Source organism: Mus caroli, chromosome 14 (assembly GCF_900094665.2).
Source record: "Mus caroli chromosome 14, CAROLI_EIJ_v1.1, whole genome shotgun sequence".
Lineage (NCBI taxonomy): Eukaryota > Metazoa > Chordata > Mammalia > Rodentia > Muridae > Mus > Mus caroli.
This window is the reverse complement of record NC_034583.1, coordinates 46,532,469-46,547,444: the sequence shown is the minus strand read 5'-3', so window position 1 is coordinate 46,547,444 and position 14,976 is coordinate 46,532,469. Positions and strand designations below refer to the sequence as shown.

Below are 14,976 nucleotides of genomic sequence, written 5' to 3'. Positions count from 1 at the left end.
TACAAATTCGCACTACCTTTCTAGAAGCATCCCTAGCAAAATAAAGCCAAAAATCTTAAAAAGGCATTTCTAACCCAGAATCCAGTAATTATACTTAAGGATTTGTCTTTGTTAAGGATTTGTCTTCAGGCTGGAGCTGAGGGGGGAAAATCCTATTTCAGAATGGGGCCTGATGGTTTTATATGCATGTACCTCATGGTTCAGAAGCTGAGGCAGGAGGAACACCATCAAGGCCAGCAGGAGCTACAAAGGTGGAAAAACTTGCCTCAGAGTAACAAAACAACAGACCAGTGTAAGTATCCCAAAACTTGAAATCAGCAAAGAGAAAACGAAATTAGGCAAGAGTAATTGCTTGCTAGAGTAGTTGTTGATCTGCTTGGGTAAGGGGGTACACAGAAGTTCTTCCATTCATTTTTGTCCCTGGCGTGTGTTTGAAATTTTTCATGACAGGGACTATGAGAAGACACAGCAGGTCAAAGTGTTCACCTTGCAAGCCTAATGATTTACATATGAGCCCCAAATCTCCTGTGGAAAGACAAAACCACCTCCACAAAGATGTCCTCCAACCCTCGCGTGAGCCCGAGACATGTGCACTCACAAACACACGAAAATACACCCATTGGTTGTTTTTTTTTTTTAATTTTCATGGAAATTTTTTTAAATGTCAGACAGAAATGGAAAGATTTCTCCACAAACATTAGCTTTGGGTTTTTGTGATTGTTTTGGTGGTGGAGGGTTTGGGAAGGGGGGTGGGTTGCTGTTGTTAGTTTGTTTCTCTGTGTAGTCCTGGCTGTCCTGGAATTTACTATGTAGACCAGGCTGCCCTTGAACTCACAGAGATCCACCTGCCTCTGCCTCCAGAACAATGGGACTAAAGATGTGTGCCACACCACCCAGCTTATATGTGCACATTTCTGCTATTAAAAAGTAATATGGATGGCTGGAGAGATGGCTCAGTGGTTAAGAACACTGACTGTTCTTCCAGAGGTCCTGAGTTCAATTCCCAGCAACCACATGGTGGCTCACAACCATCTGTAATGGGATCCAGTGCCCTCTTCTGGTGTGTCTTATAACACTAAATAAATAAATCTTTTAAAAAAAAAAAAAGTAATATGGAGTCAGATATGGTGGCGCAGAACTTTGATCCCAGCACTCAGAAGGCAGAGGCAGGCAGTTATCTAGGAGTTTGAGGCCAGCCTGGTCTATATAGTCAGCTCCAGGGTAGCTGGGGCTACATAGTGAACTCCAGGCCAGCCAGGGACTACATAGTGAGACCCTTTCTTGAAAGACCACAAAAAAAGAGAGAAAGAAACAAGCAAACAAATAGGATAAAAAAAATGCTGTGCTTGGATAGCTCAAGAAGCTTAATGCAGCCAGACAATTAAAGATTGTACAGCCATTCAAGATTCAATAATATTTTAGTGATAGGACAAAAAAATTGTTTATTATATAAAGCCAAGAGAATAAATACAGTACACGCTTAAGTGCAGGTTAAGTATAACTTAACAACCTGTTAAATAAAAGCTATAGAGAAGATATTATATGAAATTAAAGGGGGCTGGAGAGACAGCTCAGCAGTTAAGGGCACTGGCTGCTCTTCCACAAGATCTGGGTTCAAGTCCCAGCACCCAGCTGTGACTCCAGTTCCAAAGCACACAGTGCCCTCTTCTGGCCTTCTTGGGCTCTACAAGCACCTGGTGCATAGTCTCAATTCAGCACTCATACACAAAACATAAAAATAAATAGATTTGCAAAAGAAAATACATTAAGGTGTTTATTACACAGGAGACTACAGGAATTCTTATTTTCTTCTTGATATTGTGTCTGACTTTCACAAGTCTACAACAGCTGTCTTACTTTCCCCCAATGCATTTGTTAGAGCATGGATAATTTTTATCAGCTTGACAGGATTTAGAATCTCCATGGAAACACACCTCTGGGTGGGTCTATGAGGCTTTTTCCAGAGACTGAAGAGGGAAAGCCCGCTTTGAGTGTGGGTGGCACCACAGCCACAGGCTTGCCTCTTAGCATGACTCTAAAGGAGGAGGCAACCTGAGAACTTCTGTTTCCTCTGCTTCCCAGCTAATCCCAGAGAGTGGTTATCAGCCTCCATGCCTTCCCCACCATGATGGATTTGACCCTCAGACTGTGAGGCAGGGGAGACCCTTCTTCCACTAAGTTCCTTGTGTCGGGTACTTTATCTTAGCAATGAGAAACACACTTACTAAGTTGGGAATCTGACATACGTGGAGTTCTAAGGGCTGTTACACATTAGCATGTTAAATAACTTCTAGATCCAGATTATAAAACTGAAATGATACCAAGTTAGTTTTGAAGCCACCATTTGCTGGGCATTTACAATGCACTGGAAGAGCACCATACTAAACGGCTTTATCTCCGTATATTATCGTTTGTACTGCTCATATAGTCACTTGAGCCCTTGCTACGCTGTAATATCCCCATTGTAGAGACAGGTCAGCTACCGCTCAAAAACACCAGGTAATGTGCTCCGCTTTGTCTGTTTAGGAAGGCCAGTGTTGGCTCCCGGCCTAGACTGCTCAGTTCCAGTTGGTGTGGGGACTGATGAGCTAATGCAGACGGAGTGCCAAGCACAGAACCTAGCTCCGGCTAACACCAGTTCCTCTCTCCATGACACTTTTACATTTGTAAATTGTGACAAAACAAACCAGTTCAGTCTCAAAAAGAAAAAGAGAAAGAAAGAAAGAAAGAAAGAAAGAAAGAAAGAAAGAAAGAAAGAAAGAAAGAAAGAAAGAAAACAATAAAAATAACAAGTGTCCCTATTCTGAAAGAGATGACTGTAGCAACCATTAGGGATGGGCCAAAAGGCTAGCTCCCTCAGAGAAATAGGGGGAGGAGCACAGCCAGGGCTGTGTGTCCCATATATTACAAGACTTTCTCAGGACTTCACCAGTAAAGATGTAGATGTCTGATGAGAGATGAATGAATGAATGAATGAATGAACCAACTATCCTGTGTTAAGTGGACCCCAAATGGACTCTGGGATTTTTGTTGGTGGTGGTTGGTTTTGGTACTGGAGATTGAACTGGGGGCCTTGCACATCCTAGGCACATGCTCTCCTACTAAGCTACACATCCCCAGTACCTGATGGCTACCCTGCTTTGTTCTCAAAAGTGCTTTAAATATGTGGTTTCCTGCTGAGTATGGTGTTATGGTGGCCGTGCCTGTAATCCCAGCACTCAGGAGGATGAAGGAGGAGCCTGGGGAACATAATGAGACCCTGTTTCAAAAAATAAAAGAGTTGTCTCTGTCCTGGAGAAACTTCTAGAAAAACACAATGTGATTTAGGGATATAACTCAGCAGACACACAAGCCTACAGCCTGAGCTCAGTCCACGGATTCTAGGTGAGAAGCCAGATGCAGTGGCCCACATCTAAGCCTAGCACTCCTAAGGAAAGATGGGAGGTAGAGGCAGGAGAGTCCACGGGAGGATCAGGCCAACTAGCCTGGAGTACATTACACAGAGGAGACAAGAGCTATCTCAGCAAGACAGAAGACAAGGACATCTGAAGAAGTTGTCCTCTGATCTCTCTCTCTCTCTCTCTCTCTCTCTCTCTCTCTCGACACATACACACACCACCACCACCACTAATATATACATAGTGTGTAGTATGCACACACATGTGCCTGTGTGTGTGTGTGTGTGTGTGTGTGTGTGTGTGTGTGTGTGTACAAGAGAAATCCCTGTTTATTTCGATCTTCATACTCTTTATTTTACCAAAGTGCCCAATGTAACCCTGACTTTAGTGGATGCTCCCAAGCACAGACATCTGGAAGAACTGAAGGGCTCAAAAGATACCAAGCTGCCAGCTAGAGTCCAGTGATAGAGCACAGGCTTTATCCCAAGACCCAGAATTCTGTTCCCAACACCAACAAAAATAAAAATCTGCGTGTTAGTGTTCTACTTCTAGCTTTGCCAACTCTGCCGTGTGCCCCTTGGTGAATGACTTCCCCCGGGGGCTCTGGATCTCTTTAAATCTGGTACGGGGATGAGGGGTGGGCAGCGGGGACTAGGTCCTATGGGGAAAGAAAGGCAATTGAGCACACTGGTGCCTCCTTCCCTGTAAATGCGCAGGGGCAGGCCTGAGGACGCTGAGAAGGGAGGGGATGCAGCATGTGAATACCTGTGTGGTCTACTTGTGCTGTCAATCTGGAGAGTGGACACGAAAAGAGGGCAATGACGGGCTTAAGGGGCCACAGCAAAAGCCTGCTCAAGCAAACTTGTGTAATTTGCTGTGTTGTGAAAGAGAAGACTCCAGAGCCCTAAGATCTTGGTGGCCTCCTCAAATTTGAGCCCCCTTAATGAACATACCAACACTCCCTTCAGAGGGCCCATCCTTGAGAAACTGTTGGTGTCCGCAGACTATGGTGTGCATTAGCTTAGTGGGGTCTCCAGACAGGGCCCCATCTCAAGCTACCTCTAAAACTGTGACAGGGTGGGCGCTGTCTGGTGGAGGAGTTTGAGCTTAATGGGCAGAGGTATCCACGTTCAAATGCCTCCTGGCTTCCGGCCAAGCAGCTGGCAGGTTCATCCCTCTCCCCAGGGTCCTCATAAACACCACTTCCGGACCTCCTGTCTCCATGTGGGCTCTTCCTGCCGGGATTTCTATTCTCATGCCTGCCCTTTCTCTGCAGAGCTTTCTCCCTCTCGTCGTCGCAAGCCTTATTTCGCTCTCTTCTCCCTATCTGATTCTGCTCCCCTCCTTCCCTCCACCCTTGACTTTTCTCCCTAGCCATCTCTCAAGAGTCCTGGAATGGGTCTCCCTCGCCATCTCCCATGCCGGGTGTATCTCCCCCTGCCATAGCTCTCACCCCTGCACCTCATTCTTTGTATTCCTCTCGCACTCCCGGTCTCCCCAGCATCTCTCCTCCCCCGCCTGGCTCTGGCCTCCCCCTGCCTCCCCATCTTAAGACTCCTCCCCCTAGCTTCTCTCCCCTCCCCTCCCTCCGCCTCACTCCACTCCCTGCCTGCATGCCAGGGTTTCTTTCCACCGTGGGGGTCTCTGAGCCTTCCATTCTCCTCTCCGCCTGCCTTCTCCCTCACCTCAGGGGTAGCGAACCCCCTTTTTTTCTGCCTGAGCATCCTCTCACCACCCCCACTGCCACTGACTCTCTCCCCACCCTCTCCTCTCTGCTTCTCTCTGCCCCTTTAAATCTGCCTGGCCCAGCCTCCCCCTTGATGCTGGGTTTGGAGCAAACATTGATTTGTGCTGGGATGGAATTGGAATTTTGATTTTTTTTTTCCTCTCCCAACCATAAGAAGAAAAAAATAAAAACACCCCCTCTTGATAGCCCCCTCCCCTTTCCCATCCAGCCCCCAGCTCCTCTTCGCTGTCTCCGTTCAAGGCAGATTTTTTCCCCCTACACTTATTCTCATCCCCTCCACCCTGCCACTACCTCACCCCCCACACTAGCCTGCACCTTCAACCGAGGAGAGGGGACTCTCCCATAGCTCCCCCACCTTCCTTCTCTGGGTTGTAGCAGTCTCTCCGGAAAGGAAGGGGGCTTGGCTTGTCCGGGTGAGGTGTGAGTGGAGGGACCCTGCCATGGAAACTGCGCCCGGGAGGCAGCCTGAGCCCCAGCACACATGGTGAGTAACCTGTCCCCTCCCTTTCGCCAGTCTGCCCATCCCTACCCTCATCCCCCACCCCACCCCCAACATCCCCATTCTACCATCGGCCCACCTGGGGCCGGTTTTCTAGCTACATTTTTACCCCCTTGCCTCCCCCGCACCCGGGTTTGCTAGCGGAGCCAAAGAATCCAGGCAGAGGGGTCCAAATCGCCAGGAAAGCAGGTGTCGGAAGACCCTGCCCTGGCCCCTCCCAGGTCCCCCACCTCCAACTGCCATCCACACTCCACACTCTGGGGTTCTGGGTTGGAAAAGTAGGACTCGGGATCAGCGCTGGGACCCCAAGTCCCGAGAGGCGCCCTCTACAAGTTGGGAGGGATGGGAAAGCCCCCTTGCCCTCAACGCTTGGGAGCTGCTGAAAGATGCTGCCTAGGGGGGATGGGAGGAGGGCTGGAGGGCGGTGCTGATGCCCTAAAGCTACCGGCAGGGGAGCGGCTGGCAAAGAAGGGGACCTTGCATTCCACTTGCCTCGCTCTCCACTTGCACCCCTCTTTCTCCGCAGCCACTCAGGATGAGGGTCCGGCCCTGCCTGCCCGCGCTGGGGCCCCTCCGCCCAGCCCCGGTCTAACTGCCCCCGCCCCCAAGCCTCGCCCGGCCCCCAGGCCCCCAGCCGGCTCTCCAGCCCCAGGATGCGCTGAGCTGCCGGGGGGCTGAGGCCGCGCCAACTACATGCATGTCCCCCGGGGGCAAGTTCGACTTTGACGACGGGGGCTGCTACGTGGGGGGCTGGGAGGCGGGGCGGGCACATGGCTACGGCGTGTGCACCGGGCCCGGCGCCCAGGGAGAGTACAGCGGCTGCTGGGCTCACGGCTTCGAGTCGCTGGGTGTCTTCACGGGGCCCGGCGGACACAGTTACCAGGGCCACTGGCAGCAGGGCAAGCGCGAAGGGCTGGGCGTGGAGCGCAAGAGCCGCTGGACCTACCGCGGCGAGTGGCTGGGCGGGCTGAAGGGGCGCAGCGGCGTATGGGAGAGCGTGTCCGGCTTGCGCTACGCCGGGCTCTGGAAGGACGGCTTCCAGGACGGCTACGGCACCGAGACCTACTCGGATGGAGGTGCGGGGCCCGGCCCACTACTGTCCGCCCGTCCGCGTGCGCCTCCCGTCGGCCTGGGGCGCGTGTGCTTCCCCAGCCTTCCGCCTTCCACGCCCTGCTATTCCCATCCTCCATCCTCCTTCCCCAGCCATATGCGTGCGGTGCGCCAGCCTTCTGTTCCCAGTATTGCCGTCCGTCCCTCACACCATCCCCCAGCTCAGGACCCCAACCTCCATCTTCCTGCCTCTCCCACCACCACCACCACCACCATACTCATAACAAACTCATTTGACAGTTTTTCTTCCTGCTTCTCTCTCATTCCAACCTGCCTGCCCTTTCCACCTGCCTGACCCCTCGCCACTTAACCTGTAATCTTCAAGTCAGCTTGTAGCCTGCTGTCCTGCTTGCCTGTCACGTGCCTTTTTTACACACTGCCACCTGTCAGCTTGCGCATCACGGTCTCTGAGCCACCTGTCCTTCATATACTCCAGCCTGCCCGTTTCTCTGCCTTTCCCCAGTCCACTGACATTGCCAAAATCCACGTGTTTATGCTACTCTAACTGTCTTCATCTGCTCTTTCACACCTTCCAACGAAGCATGGCCTGTTCTTTCCCAGACCTCCACACTCCCTGCTTCCACCTGTCACTTGAGCTTCCAAGGGCTTTGGGGCTACGAATTAGTGGGTTTGGGAGCCCACTGAAATGTTCTGACTTTTCACTCCTATACACCCACAGGCACTTACCAAGGCCAGTGGCAAGCCGGGAAACGCCACGGCTACGGGGTGCGCCAAAGTGTACCCTACCACCAGGCGGCGCTTCTGCGCTCACCCCGCCGCACCTCCCTGGACTCCGGCCACAGCGACCCCCCGACGCCGCCTCCACCCCTACCCCTACCAGGAGATGAAGGAGGCAGCCCAGCCTCCGGCTCCCGAGGCGGCTTCGTGCTGGCGGGGCCAGGGGACGCCGACGGGGCGTCTTCTCGTAAGCGCACCCCAGCAGCAGGTGGATTCTTCCGCCGTTCACTGCTGCTCAGCGGGCTCCGGGCTGGTGGGCGCCGCAGCTCCCTGGGCAGCAAGAGGGGATCTCTACGCAGCGAGGTGAGCAGCGAAGTGGGCAGTACAGGACCCCCGGGCTCCGAGGCCAGCGGGCCCCCAATCCCAGCTCCACCTGCCCTCATCGAGGGCTCAGCCACTGAGGTGTACGCCGGTGAGTGGCGTGCGGACCGGCGCAGTGGCTATGGAGTGAGCCAGAGATCCAACGGGCTGCGCTACGAAGGCGAGTGGCTGGGCAACCGACGCCACGGATACGGGCGCACCACCCGGCCCGATGGCTCCCGTGAGGAGGGCAAGTACAAGCGTAACCGGCTGGTACACGGGGGACGTGTCCGCAGCCTCCTGCCTCTGGCCCTTAGACGGGGCAAAGTCAAGGAGAAAGTGGACAGGGCTGTCGAAGGTGCCCGTCGAGCTGTGAGTGCTGCCCGCCAGCGCCAGGAAATTGCAGCTGCCAGGTGGGCATCTGGTGCACAGATCCAACTTGGGTTGAGAGGAGAGGTTCCTCTGGGTACTAACCACACTTAAGAGAGAACCAAGACCCAAGCTCTACAGCTTATTGGGGAAACATGAGCAGGCCTGTGTCCAGATAGTTGTAGCCCTAGGACTGGGGGTGTTTAGAACTGAGGCTATAGATGGGTGTGGGTGTAACCGTGGGTGACTGAGTGTTGGGGCGGGGGTGGGGGGAGTAAGACAATGCCACAGTCTATTGTGTGGATATGTGCACCTATAGATTCCTTGGTGGGTGACTGGCACAGTGAACGCTGCTTTGTACAGGCCCTGAAACCTCTTGGTTTCCCTGGTCTTCTTGCTTAGCTCATTCAGCCTTCAGGCCTCAGACTGCTAGCTTCCATCCTGGACAAAACACTATAGACCTTTCCTCACTAGTTTCCAGCCTGACTTTATTTCAGCCTTGGCTGTAGTCTATTTCTAGCTTTTGAGGAGGTCTGGTTTTTACAGCTGAAATCTATTCTCTACCCACTTTGCCTGCTCTGGCTTCTTTTACTCAGATCTGAAGGGAGGAGTCTTGCCTCTAAAGAAGATTTGTCTTTCAGTAAATAAGATTACATTTCCACGCATCAGAGTCTTGTTAGCTAAAGCAGTAAAGTCCAGAAGGACTACTAGACAGGTGTGGGGCTGGGCGCCGTGGCACAAGCCTTTAATCCCACCATTCAGGAGGCAGAGGCAAGCAGATCTCTTGAGTTCGAGGCCAGCCTAGTCTTCAGGGCTACTTTCAAGATAGCAAGGGCTACACAGAGAAACCCTGTATCAGGGGGGAAAAATTTTTAAGTAACAAGTAAAATGATTTTTAATAATATATTTTTATTTAAGCCATATTTCTAAAATTTTTATCCTTTCAAACAGCAATGTAATATGCATTCCTTCTGGATTCTTTAAAATGTTGCATGTAGTTTTTTCACTTACATCATTTCTGGTTGAGAGCAGCCACATTTTAAGTGCGTAATAGTTCTGTGAGATAGCACAGATCTAAAAATAGCCAAAATTGGTTTGGAATGAGAGTCAAGGACCCTTGCTTTATGGAGTTCACACATTTGAATGTTTACGTATTGTGCTCTTGAGTGAGGTAATGAGGGTTGAGGGTACTTTAGAGGGCACAAGGATAGGCCTAAATATGAATCAAGAACTTGCACCATGGGCAAGTTGTTGTATACGTGCCCATGTGTGAATATGCTTAAGTATGACATGTCAAATCCTGAGTAGATGACTGGGCCAGAGAATGTGTCTGTAGTTGTATCTGGCTGTATGGATCCTAGAATCTAGGCCTTAAGCCAGGACAGAGGGAGATCAGCGCATCATGGAACGTTTTGGGCTAGATAGGCTGGGTTTTTTTTTGGGGGGGGGGGGGGGGGGGGACTGATCTCACTAACTAGAAGATCAGGCAGTGGGAAGAAGATGCTGGCTGGTCTCCCCAGCAACAGGCTTGGCAACCCTGATTGGCTGTTGGCTGCCATGGAAACAGCAGAGCCTCAGCAGCAGGTGCATCCACCAGGTAGCTTGAGTCCAGCCTGATGCCTGAGCACATACCAAGTCTACTGCTTAGACTTAATAATCCACATCCTCAATGTCTAAAGCCACAGGTTTTTGTGGCCATCAACAGAACTCAGTGCAACCGAAGAGTGAAGCTCAGATCAGTTCAGAACCCAGCTCAATTCCAGGTCAGGGTTAGTCATAAACGTTATAAAAACCCTGAGTACAACAGGGTTATCTGATGTCCCGCCATGTAAGCTTTAAAGCACTTAACACACCAGCTATGAAGGAAGAAGGCTGTCCATATGTCCACGGTATACAATAGGAAGTTCACCAAAAATTACAGTGGATCTCACCAACCACCAGTTACAAACTGCCTTTCTTAAATGGATTTAAAAAAAAAAAAAAAAAAGCCCATGCCCAAAAGGAGCCTTGAGTCTTAATCCAGTCAGACCATAGCAAATGCATCTGATCGTTTCTGCTCCTTTGTGCCTGACTTCAGTCTAGATTATAAAAGCAATTGGATGATTCTAAACCACCTAATAGCAGAGGGTGTTGAAACGGGAGGAGGATTGAGGAAGCATCTGAAAAAGAGAACTGAGAAACGGTAATGGAGCAAGGATGAGCATCCTTTAAAGTGAGCTGAGCATAGGGAGCAGGCTACGAAAACAAGCGGGCCACAGGAGGAGGCTGAGGCTCTACACAGGTGTAACGTGAGGGGCTGACATCTACACTGGGTGTCAGGGCGTGCACTGGTAGGGAAGGGCATCATATGGAGAGAGGGAGAGAGAGAGAGAGAGAGAGAGAGAGAGAGAGAGAGAGAGAGAGAGCTTCTCGTATTCCAGCTCTAAGCTGGACATAGCAGCTCGCCTTTAGCCCCAACACTTGGGAAATAGAAGCAAAAAGAAGGAGTCTTGGCTACATAGTGCGTTTGAAGCCAGTCTAGTCTATGTGAGTTTCAGAAAGAGGGACTTGTAGATCTCAGAGATGTGTTGGAGTTGGGGGAGGCAGGGACAGGAACAGAGGAGAAGAATGTGATAACAGAAGCCAAACAAAAGCGAGATGAAAACTTTTCCTTCCAGGAAATCTAGACTGGTCTAAGTGGAATAAAATAACCAGGGCTTGCAGTGGGGAGTGGATGACACAGAAGAAGGGGTGGTTGAAGAAGGTGGTTGTGGTGGGTGCTGTTAGAACAGGATAAGGTACTGGATGGCATCTCACATGAAGGAGTTTGACACTCCCCAGCGGGTTGGAGGGGTTGGTAGGAGTCAGAGGTGCTAAGGCAGTAACAGGGCTGCCAGGGAGTTGCCAAGAAAGCAACTGCTCAGTAAACAGAAGCAGGGCATCAGTGGAACACACAGTTGGGAGGGGAGCGGGCCCTGCCGCTGGAAGAAGTGTTACTACGGGACATAAGGGTGGAACAGTGTGAGAGCGGGGGGGGGGGGTGACAGTGTACAGCCCTGGACTAAGTGAAGAACCCAGCCCTGAAGGATGACAACAGCTGGCTTTGTGCAGAGGGATGAGGACCCCAGAGGTAGCTCAAACCAGTCAAATGTGATGCCGTGGGACCCGGTAAGGGGCTGGCACATCAGAGCATGAGTAAATTGATGTGGGGGAAGGTCGGCCAAGACCCTGTTCCTGGGACCCAACAGGGCCGCAGACGCCCTCCTAAAAGCAGTGGCAGCCAGCAGCGTCGCGGAGAAGGCTGTGGAGGCCGCGCGGATGGCCAAGCTGATAGCCCAGGATCTACAACCCATGTTAGAGGCCCCAGGTGAGGTGTGGGTATCCTGTGGGAGGGGCAAGTTCCCAGCGGAGCTGGAGAGGCTCACGGGGTGGGGTTGGGGGCATGGAGATCTGGAGGGGGGAGGGTGTCTTTGGGGGTGGAACCAAGGATGTATGAGGCAGGGTAATGGAAGGTTTGAGGTCTGGTGAAGACAAGCTGGACGTATCCAGAACCCTGGACAGTGCTAATCCTAGCGCTGCAGCCTCTCCGGCTCCTGGCCCCCACTGATTCCTAGCTGTTCCCGCCCAGGCCGCAGACCCAGACAGGATTCAGGAGGTTCTGACACAGAGCCTTTGGATGAGGACAGCCCTGGGGTATACGAAAATGGACTGACCCCCTCAGAGGGCTCTCCGGAACTACCCAGCAGCCCCGCCTCCTCCCACCAACCTTGGCGAGCCCCTGCCTGCCGGAGCCCACTGCCTCCTGGAGGGAACTGGGGCCCCTTCTCCAGCCCTAAAGCTTGGCCGGAGGAGTGGGGGGGTCCTGGTGAGCAGGCAGAGGAACTAGCTGGCTATGAGGCTGAGGACGAGGCTGGGATGCAGGGTCCAGGACCAAGAGATGGTTCCCCACTTCTCGGAGGCTGCAGTGACAGTTCAGGAAGTCTTCGAGAGGAGGAGGGGGAAGACGAAGAGGCCTTGCCCCAACTGAGGGCCCCAGGAGGCTCAGAGTCTGAGCCTGTCACCACGCCAGTTTTGAGGGGCCTGTCTTCAAGGGGTCCTGATGCTGGGTGCCTGACAGAAGAGGTTGAAGAGCCTGCTCCCACCGAGAGGCCTGCCCAGCCGGTGAGATACCCCTCCCCTTTGTGTCCTCTCCAAAGCCCGCCTGCCCTGCATCCCTCCAGACTTCAGTATACTCCCCTGAGGGGCTTCAGTTTCCACCCAGCTTCCTCTCTGCATGGCCGGTCTTGGACCATATCCACTTTATAAAAAAAATAACTTTCCAGCTCAAACGAACCTTGGCGTCTAGCCCTCCCAAAGGACAGCTAAGAATCAGACCTCGGACACTTAAGTAACCTGGCCCTAGTTACAAACTAATAATTAATGGTAGAATCAGAGCACTTTTTCCTGTTCTCCTTCCACATCATTTCCAGCCCCAGTTTCCTGCTCCACCTCCACCCCCCACCTCCATACTTTCTCTCTTTGGTGCCCAGAAATAGGAAAAAATTGTTCCTCCCAACCCTCACTCTCCCTCCCTCTCCTGAGAAAGGGGGGGGGGTGCAGACAGAAAATCGAGAGAGGTGGAGTTTTTCCTCCAGAACCCTCTGCTCTGATTGGATTCCAGGCCTTCTCCCATCTCCTAGCAACCACATCCTCCCTCACCCCTTCCTCCCTCTGCCTTACTGCAGTACTGGCTGCTGCTGCCAATGTCTGCTGCTAAGGCCAGGCACCTTCTGCCTTGCCCACATGATACGCTGAGGGATGGGGAGAGCGGTGGTGGTGGTGGTGGGTGGGTGGAGGCACTGCCTGCTATCTTCAGAGTATGAGGGCAGGGCCCTGCATAGAAGCGAGGTCCTTCAGAGCCTGAAACAAAGGGTGTGTTCCTCTGCTCTCACCTGTGTGGGGAGGTGTCTGGGACCCTTCGGCTTTGCTGATAAAGCCAGAGCAGGGAGGTGGGACCTATGCTTGCCTTCCGGGACTGACTCCACTTCACCCTCTGTCTCTTTAGGGAGCTGCCAACCCCCTGGTGGTGGGAGCTGTGGCCTTGCTGGACCTCAGCTTGGCCTTCCTGTTCTCCCAGCTCCTCACCTGAGGCAACATCCTGGCTTCCTCCGGGTTCTGGCTGCCTGCCTCTGCACCCACTCTGACCTTCGACCTGCCTTCTCTTCTCTCCTCCTCCACCCACTTGTGTTTTCCCCTCTCTCCTATCTCCGGGGCCCCTTTCTTTTGGTCTCTCGCTTCTTCCTTCCCTCTATTCTTTGAGATGGTCTCATTTATTCTAGACCTGTCTCTGGTCTTCCTGGTTTTTCTTTCCCACCCTGACCCCTTCTCTCTCTAGATTGTTTACATATGAAGGGCTGTTCTCTCTCAGAGTTGCTCTCTCCTCTGAGATACACAAATCTAAGTCAGACCATTGCCCCCCCCCCCATGTCCTCCCCAACCTTTTCTTTGAATCAAAACTTCACTAAGGGTGGGGGTTTGGTGTCCTGAGGAATCTCCTGGAATCTGAGTGGAGGGGAGAAAGGAAATGCATAAGAAGTGATTGGGTGGCCAGACAAGGCATTGCCTGAGCCACTTGGGGCTCACTGGCCCCAAGGGAAAGCTGCAGGAAAAGTACCCTCCACTCTTACCTCCCAGAACCTACCTAAGTTCTTGCCTAATTTGATCTTCCCTGAGGGAGAAAAGGGGAGCGAACAACAGGAAACTCCCCGTGCTCCCTCTCCTGTCCTCCTCAACCAAGTCCCTCTCCCAACCCCCAAGGATGGCATGCCAAGCCAAGAGCATTGTGAAAAGCAACGAAAAACCATCTGGTGCAACCAAGCCCGCCCCTCTTCAGACTCTGCCACTCACCTCTCTACCCTTCTCTGCCCCCCTGAAAATTTATTTGGTTGGTCTGGACTCACTTGTGGCCTTTGATTAAATTCTTAAGGGGACTGAAGAAGACATTTCTGCAGAGGGTTAGAGGCGCTGCAGCAAGCGAGGACCCCACTCCTCAGCTCTGGCAGTTGTGGGGCACACACGTTGAGGGCTGAAGGGCAGCAGATGCTGCCACAGGTCTAGTTTCTAACCCCTCAAGTAGACTCCTGCGAGGTGGGGAGCTAACGGGGAATCAGAGGAAGCCGCTGCCCCACACTTCCGGGCAGGGCAGAGGTGGGTGTCAACCCCGGACAAGAGGTGGGGGGAGAGCCTGTCTGAGATTATGGCTGATCCCTGGAACTAACTTTCCCTCTGGGGACAGAAAGCTCTACAAGAGGGGACTGTGGAACCCCGGGGGACTTTCCTACCCTGCATGAGGCAGAGGCAAGCTGCCTGCCAATCAATCCCCTTCCTCAAGGAATGGCCTTGCCCAGGAATGCCCACCACACACACACTCTTCTTATTTTTCTAGTCAACCTCTACTCCCTGGCCTGCCTTCCTCCTGCCTCCCTCCCTCCCTTCCTTCCTTCCTTCTCAATCTTTACTTCTGATTTCTATTTCATGGAATTTGGGATTGAAGTTATACAACAGTGCCGCCAACATCAAGTCTTGCAGGAAAAAAAAAATAACAAAGAAATTTAACAAAAAAAGTATATTAATAAAAAAGTTCCAAAAAGGGGGGGACTGTCATCTCCTTTGGGGTGCGATGGCTTCTGACTCAAGCTCTCTGAGTGCCACCTGGTGGGGTGGATGAAAAGTGAGGCCCCTCGGGGAGCCACAATCCTGGGTACAATTCTAGACTTCTTTACCAAAGTGCCAGAGACAGGCCAGAGGTCAGAAATGTCAAGACGCCTCAGCAGGGAGGCCCTAGAGGGGCGGGGTCC

General features: G+C 52.3%; 1 protein-coding gene across 1 annotated transcript; it reads left to right on the top strand.

The window, feature by feature from the left end:
- The first annotated feature begins 4,690 nt into the window (after window positions 1-4,690).
- On the top strand, window positions 4,691-14,772 carry Jph4 (junctophilin 4). The gene is made up of 6 exons (XM_021182130.1): window positions 4,691-5,629; window positions 6,171-6,720; window positions 7,434-8,205; window positions 11,389-11,507; window positions 11,769-12,301; window positions 13,185-14,772. The coding sequence occupies exons 2-6, from the start codon at window positions 6,342-6,344 to the stop codon at window positions 13,266-13,268; spliced, it is 1,887 nt and encodes a 628-aa protein (XP_021037789.1). The 5' UTR covers window positions 4,691-5,629; window positions 6,171-6,341; the 3' UTR covers window positions 13,269-14,772.
- Window positions 14,773-14,976: the final 204 nt, after the last annotated feature.

Excerpts from the sequence above, each read along its gene's own strand:
- Jph4 (XM_021182130.1), top strand. The coding sequence starts at position 6,342 with ATGTCCCCCGGGGGCAAGTTCGACTTTGACGACGGGGGCTGCTACGTG. Across the intron at positions 6,721-7,433 it reads CGAGACCTACTCGGATGGAG|GCACTTACCAAGGCCAGTGG; the intron begins GTGCGGGGCCCG and ends ATACACCCACAG. Across the intron at positions 11,508-11,768 it reads ACCCATGTTAGAGGCCCCAG|GCCGCAGACCCAGACAGGAT; the intron begins GTGAGGTGTGGG and ends GTTCCCGCCCAG.